Source organism: Alosa pseudoharengus, unplaced genomic scaffold (assembly GCF_046254945.1).
Source record: "Alosa pseudoharengus isolate Yale_2024_CS ecotype anadromous, Long Island Sound unplaced genomic scaffold, YU_APseudo_1.1 YU_APseudo_1.1_scf_8, whole genome shotgun sequence".
In the NCBI taxonomy this organism is placed as follows: Eukaryota; Metazoa; Chordata; class Actinopteri; order Clupeiformes; family Clupeidae; genus Alosa; species Alosa pseudoharengus.
In genome coordinates this window covers 32466158-32473080 of record NW_027468870.1, presented here as the reverse complement: position 1 = coordinate 32473080, position 6923 = coordinate 32466158, and the positions used below count along the sequence as shown (strand labels likewise).

The window sequence follows — 6923 nt, the reverse complement described above, 5'->3', positions numbered from 1 at the left end:
GGGAAAATGACTGAAATTGTGTAGGTACAAAAAACCCTCAGACCCTTTATGTATTATGCAGTATGTTTATGGAATGGGAGATTGTGGTCATTGAGGAATTTTCTTGGCAGAATGTCCACAGCCACCCATCCATGCACATGAAAGCTTAAGTGTCACTAATATCAGATTGAGCCCACACCTCTCGCTGTGCTGCACCCAGACTAAGCTCCTGGACTGAGCCCACTCTGTTGCTAGTCGCTGCCTAACCCTCAGGTCACATGCCAACTTTCGCATTCATGCCAAGGATGTCCAGATTTCTCAGCGTCCCATTGGCCATTGGAAGGTCACATGACTCCCAGTGCCAGGCGCTGGTGCTCTGCTTTTAAGCTGCCGCGCACCAGTCAGGCAGGCACAGAGGGGTCGTCTCTATGCCGAGTCTTGCCCAATGCCCATCCTTCAGCGGCGGGTCCACGTCACCCTCCACCCGGGCGCCCGCCCATGCCTCTAACATCACCTGCTGAGCCTGGTAACCTTTTTATTCCCTTCTCCTCTGTCCTCACTCCCTCCTAAAAAATCCTTTCCTTTTTCCTTTTCCTTTTTTTCCCTTTTTGTTTTTTTCTTATATCTGAAATATTAATTTGAGAACTTTTTTAAAAGAAAAGAGCGATAGTGAAAATAATTAAGTTACAAGGATCAATGTCGGAAAGGACTTCTGGGATTTTATCAAAATTAATTCATGATTACATCTTAGTTTTAACCTTTTCTCACCATGGAGCATGAGGTAGGAATTATAAGGATAATTATATCAATTGGTAGATATCTTAAAATAGGACATGTGTTAAGTAGAAATAGCAGGTAGAGCTTCAAAGCATAGTTTGATCCGTACCGTCCTGCTTTTTTAAAACTCCTGCATTTGAATTTCTCTTCCTAGAGCTGGAACCAAAAATGAACTGGGCGTCCTTTTATGCCGTGCTCAGCGGCGTAAACAGGCATTCCACGGGCATCGGTCGCATCTGGCTCTCCGTCCTCTTCATCTTCCGCCTGCTGGTGCTGGTGGTGGCCGCCGAGAGCGTGTGGGGCGATGAGAAGGCCCACTTCACCTGCAACACACAGCAGCCCGGCTGCAACAGCGTCTGCTATGACCACTTTTTCCCCATCTCCCACATCCGCCTGTGGGCACTGCAGCTCATCCTGGTGTCCACTCCTGCCCTGCTGGTGGCCATGCACATCGCACACCGCCGCCACGTCGACAAGCGTCTGTACCGCCAGTCGGGCCGGTCCAGCCCCAAGGACCTTGAGCAGATCAAGAACCAGAAGATGAAGATCACCGGCGCCCTGTGGTGGACCTACATCATCAGTCTCCTCTTCCGTGTGCTGTTCGAGTCAGCCTTCATGTATTTGTTCTACAAGATCTATCCTGGTTACAAAATGTTTCGGCTGGTCAAGTGTGATTCCTACCCCTGTCCCAACACAGTGGACTGCTTTGTCTCTCGGCCGACCGAGAAGACTGTCTTCACAGTCTTCATGCTGGCCGTCTCTGGCATCTGCATCCTACTCAACATTGCCGAGGTGGGCTACCTGGTGGCACGGGCCAGCAACCGGCATCTTAATGCTAAAGACTCTCCTATTGGAGCCTGGATCACACAGAAACTGTGTTCCTTTTAACATGCCTCCTTAGATTTGCTTTAGGCACTAAAGTGGATCAAGTGCATTAGGGTTAATAGGATCACTTTGTGACAGTTGTAATCTGGGTCTATCGACAACCACTTAGCTCCGAGCCAGTGTTATTTCTTCCAAGGTGCTTACCATCGTACCAGCACACATGCAAATGCATCTGTATAGGACTACATCTGTAAAATGGATGCCCTCTGGAACTGGTGTGGGTGTGGCAGGTGAAAAGGAAACATTGATCCACCCGTCCATCCACTCATCCATCATTGCAAATGTTTTAATGTCAAATTAATGGAAAGATATGTCAGATTATGATGTGTGTTGTAACATGTCAAGCCTAACTTGCGTACCATTCTACATACTGAGTAAATAATTTGTTGTTTACTGCTATAGTATTAAACTATAACTGTAATGATTTATAATATTTGTGAGGTAATGCACTGCATATTATCATATAAATAGAGGCAGTCTGTAATACTACATGCTTTGTACTGTTGATTAAAAGTCATTCAGCACGGGGATTGTACTGTCAATTTTAGTTTTTTTTTTTCAATTTATGCAAATATACCTCCAGTTTTATTTAATCATTTAAAATAAAATGAAATTGGTGCTTTATCTATAGATGTCATATTTATTTATAACTTGGGCTTTATTTGTTTCTTACTCATTCATGTCTACACAGGCTACAAATATTCGCTCATCTGGTGTGTCAGTTCAGTGAAATTGAATGTTAATTTATACCACTTTTCTGTCTACCTTTACCCTGTGGTTACCTATTTGCTTGAATCACACATCACTTGTAAGTCGCTTTGGAGAAAAGAAAGGCTTGGCCAAATGGAAAGCTATTCATTAAAATGCAGAGGGAGAAGACAGTAGGCATGTGTATACTACAGTGTTGTGTGGACATCTTATAATATTAATTCTTTCAAACAAAAGTAGTACTTCCTCATTTGTGTAACTTACTGAAGAGTTATCCAGACTCATATTACAGTACAATAACGGCAGGATGTGTCCAGTTTTTCACACCTCACTGCAGTACTGACAGTGCCCACAAGGAGGCAGCATTAACACATGTACATTTGACACACAAGCATGCATGGTTGCCCACAAGCACTGACACAGACATGCACTTGTGTGTACAAGGCACAAATGAATGCAAAACATCCATGCTTGTAACACCCCTCCTCCACCACCTCCACCCACACTACTGCCCATTACATACGTAGGCACATATTCAGTGGCCTCTAGGTGTCATCATTGAAGAAGTCCTAGAGGACTCATTTGCCCAACAAAAAGATCCCTCCCAAGAACAGCTGTAGCCAATGGAGAGGTCTGAGAGGAGAGCTGGTGTTTCAAATAGATGAGCCTCTTTTTCAGAAGGTCAGCAGGGTTAAGGTTAGGGTTAGTTCAGGACCATTTATACCACGTCTGGATATATGGGAAACTTCTGATGTGGAGTCATCTTCATCATGATTTTCTCTCTCTCTCTCTCTCTCTCTCTCTTTTGTGTGCAAGTCACAGAAAGTCTCTATGCCTACAGTATAGCCTAGTAGGATTACAATAGCCATCAAATATATTTCATATTTGCATATTACAAATTATATGTATTTCATGTACAGTAAGCATAATGATGTTTGTATATACTGTGTGGTGTGTGTTTGTTTGTTTAAGTTTGTGTGTGTGTGTGTGTGTGTGTGTGTGTGTGTGTGTGTGTATGTATGTATATGTGTGTCTGTGTGTGTATGCACACACGCGTGTGAGTGTATGTGGAAAAAAAGATATAACAGTGACACCGTAAAGAGTGAATTATATTTAGCCCGCTGCCGTAGAACTTTTCGCTCAATCCCATTGGTCAGTCTAGCTGTCCCTCAACAAGTAGGAACAAGTCTGGGCCAAATGTTTGGCTTTAAACTTCTTCACAGGGAGTGTGTGTGCGCACCCTGCCAAAATTAACTCCCTCAAATACACACCGTCAGAAGGGGGCTCTAGAAAAAGAAGTAAGAGGTGCCAACACCAAAAGAATCTCTCTCTCTCTCTTTCTGTTTCTTTATCTGTTTTGCTCTCTCTCCTTTTCTGTCTCTCTCTCTCCTCCTTTTCTCTGTCCTTTTCCACACAGGTTGTGAGCTGTGAGTTGCATTGTGAGCTGTAAGTTGCATTGTTCTTTTGAGGATTCTTCTTACATGACATACTCACTTCTATGGACATACTCGCTTTTACTTTTATTCAATCCTGTGCCTTAAGGACATACAGGGGGAGTGTATGAAGACTGCCCATGCTTACCAAAGAAGACAGCACATAGGAGATGAGGACTTAGAAAAGGTGAGTCTCAATCATCTGACAGTTTACACAAACCCTGAGTCACCAAGGCTATTTAAAGGAAACTAATGAGATAGTTATCTGCAAATATATGGCATTAAGTATTACATCTAAAATTGTTATTATACATTTTAAAAGGCAGTTTTTATTGTCTTATCACTCTTATCATTGTTCTATCATCTTTCTCAAAGTTAATACTAAACGATCATACCAGGGGACATTGAAATTTAAATTAATTAAATTCAAACAGTAGCCTAATTTCCCATGTATTGTTTGCACAGCCATTTTCTTACTTTCATTAATAATGGTCTTAATCATTATATCGGTTCTCAGTCCACAGACTGATTGTAAGTTATTCTAATCATTAGATCACTTGACTATTTTGACATTTGTAGACCTTGGTCAACATAACAAGTTTAATTTCTGTTGATATATTAATTGTGGTTTCCTGGTTGCAATACCGTCAGACACATTGTTTGTTTTGGCTACTGTATATAGTCCTACATCAGAGGGAAAACTTACCCCTGGACCTGGTGTCCAGACAGAGGAGTTGTTTTAATACTTGAGACAGACTATTTCCTGAGGAATGTTGTAATGTAACTGTGAGTATACACCTGTGCACTGTGGACAGTCACAGAATGCAGGAATGCAAAAACAACACAGTTCCGATAGCACTAAAAAGACAGGACATCACAAAGCTTGTCACACCAACCTAGTTGAGATAATAAAACAATACAAATATGACCTGACTAGTAACTAGTATGCTGAAGTGCAATAAGCATGCTTACACACATGCCTAAAGTACACCCAGATGTTTCTCATATATTATGTCAAAGAAATCAGTAAGTTTTTTGCTGCTGCTCTATGTCAATACTGAATTGTGTGTGTGTGTGTGTGTGTGTGTGTGTGTGTGTGTGTGTGTGTGTGTGCACGTGTTTGTGTGTGTGTAATGCATAGGTTTGTGTGTCTGTGTGTAATGCATAGGTTTGTGTGTGTGTAATGCATAGTTGCTTTACAACACATTTTTAGCACATTAAATCTAATGATGATAATAGCACACATACATCGATATTCCATTCCAAACATGGAGTTCACAGAATTCCAGAGCAGATTTACTGTATCTGCAGTTTATAGTGATGAGAAGCAGAAAAACCCTTATAGAAGCCCAAAATAAAAACAAGCTTTGGCTGCAAAACGAGCTTTGTTTCTTCCCATAAAAGCACTGGCTCAGAAGGTAAGGGTATCCTCCAGGTTATATATTGTAAAAATCATCACAGTCCATGTTTCCCATTTACATGAATAGCCCGACGCCATAATACTTCTTTTGCTGCAGGCTTTGTCTGAACTTCCCTAGCATCCCTTTACACAATGGAAACGCTCCTGTGGTGTGTCCTTGTGTGTTGCAGGTTTTGGGGAGTGTGTTTAGTGCTCGTGTGGTGGCAGAGCCATGGGGGACTGGAATTCGCTGGGGAAGCTGCTGGAGAGTGCCCAGGAGCACAGCACGGTGGTGGGCAAGGTCTGGCTCACCGTCCTCTTCATCTTCCGCATCCTGGTGCTGGGCACCGCCGCCGAGAAGGTGTGGGGCGACGAGCAGTCGGGCTTCACCTGCGACACCAAGCAGCCCGGTTGCCAGAACGTCTGCTACGACAAGACCTTCCCCATCTCGCACATCCGCTTCTGGGTGCTGCAGATCATCTTCGTGTCCACGCCCACGCTCATCTACCTGGGCCACATCCTGCACCTGGTGCGCATGGAGGACAAGCAGAAGCAGCGGGAGAAGGATCTGGCCGACCAGCTGGAGGAGGCGCAGCTGACCGCCGCTGCCGCCGCCCACGCCAGCGGCGACAAGCAGCAGCTGCTGCTCCTGGCGCCTGACGCTGCCGTCGCCATCGCCAAGGGCCGCAAGGCGCCGGTGCGCGACGACCAGGGCCGCATCCGCCTGCAGGGGGTGCTGCTGCGCACCTACGTCTTCAACATCATCTTCAAGACGCTGTTCGAGGTGGGCTTCATCGTGGCGCAGTACCTCCTTTACGGCTTCGATCTCAAGCCGCTGTACACGTGCAACCGGCCGCCGTGTCCCAACGTGGTCAACTGCTACATCTCGCGCCCCACCGAGAAGACCATCTTCATCCTATTCATGCTGGTGGTGGCGTGCATCTCGCTGCTGCTCAACCTGGTGGAGATGTATCACCTGGGCTTCACCAAGTGCCACCAGGGCCTGAAATACCGACGCTCGCAGTCAGTTCTGACCGGTGGCAGCGGAGGGAACAAGCCGCCCAGCGACGCGACGGAGGCAGTGGTGCCCTTCGCCGTGCCCAGCTACAGCTACTACCCGCAGCCGGCCACGGCGCCCGAGCCCTACACCTCCGAGTCCCACTACAGCATGACGGAGCCGGACTCGGCCTTCCAACCCTACAGCAGCAAGGTGGCCTACAAGCAGAACAGGGACAACCTGGCGGTGGAGCGCAGCGGCAGCACCAAGCCCGACACCGCAGAGATGAAGCCCAAGAGGAGCTCCAGCTCGGCCCCGGGCTCGCCCATGCAGAACCAGCGGCGGCCCAGCCGCTCCAGTCGCCACAGCAACAACAAAACACGGCTGGATGACCTCAAGATCTGATACGGGGGGCAAAAGGAAACTGGAATAGTAGGTAGCTGCCTGATGGTGGGCTTGGCACATACAAAGAGCCTTTACCTTAATGAGAAAATAACAGCAAAGAGTGTTACAGCGTGTGGATAGTTTATCCTGAACATTAAAGATTTACTTGAAAACTGAACAATGAAATCTTTGTCAGAAGTTGTCTGGCAGTGAGAGGACAGGCTCTTGTTCTGTTTCACTTCTGATGTTCTGATGTACAGATTTTACATTTGTTTTCCTATTTGGGCATTTGTTATGGGAATGTGAGTAAAGCTGTGCTGTCTAGGGGTTTGCTATTACATTACATTACATTTTGATACTT

General features: G+C 45.7%; 2 protein-coding genes across 2 annotated transcripts; both read left to right on the top strand.

The window, feature by feature from the left end:
• The first annotated feature begins 814 nt into the window (after positions 1 to 814).
• On the top strand, positions 815 to 2120 carry gjb1a (gap junction protein beta 1a). Its single transcript, XM_076273812.1, has one exon. It carries the CDS (start codon positions 925 to 927, stop codon positions 1642 to 1644), a length of 720 nt encoding a protein of 239 aa, XP_076129927.1. The 5' UTR covers positions 815 to 924; the 3' UTR covers positions 1645 to 2120.
• A 3293-nt stretch (positions 2121 to 5413) lies between these two features.
• On the top strand, positions 5414 to 6583 carry gja2 (gap junction protein, alpha 2). Its single transcript, XM_076273589.1, has one exon. The coding sequence runs from the start codon at positions 5414 to 5416 to the stop codon at positions 6581 to 6583; it is 1170 nt and encodes a 389-aa protein (XP_076129704.1).
• The last annotated feature ends 340 nt before the right edge of the window (positions 6584 to 6923 follow it).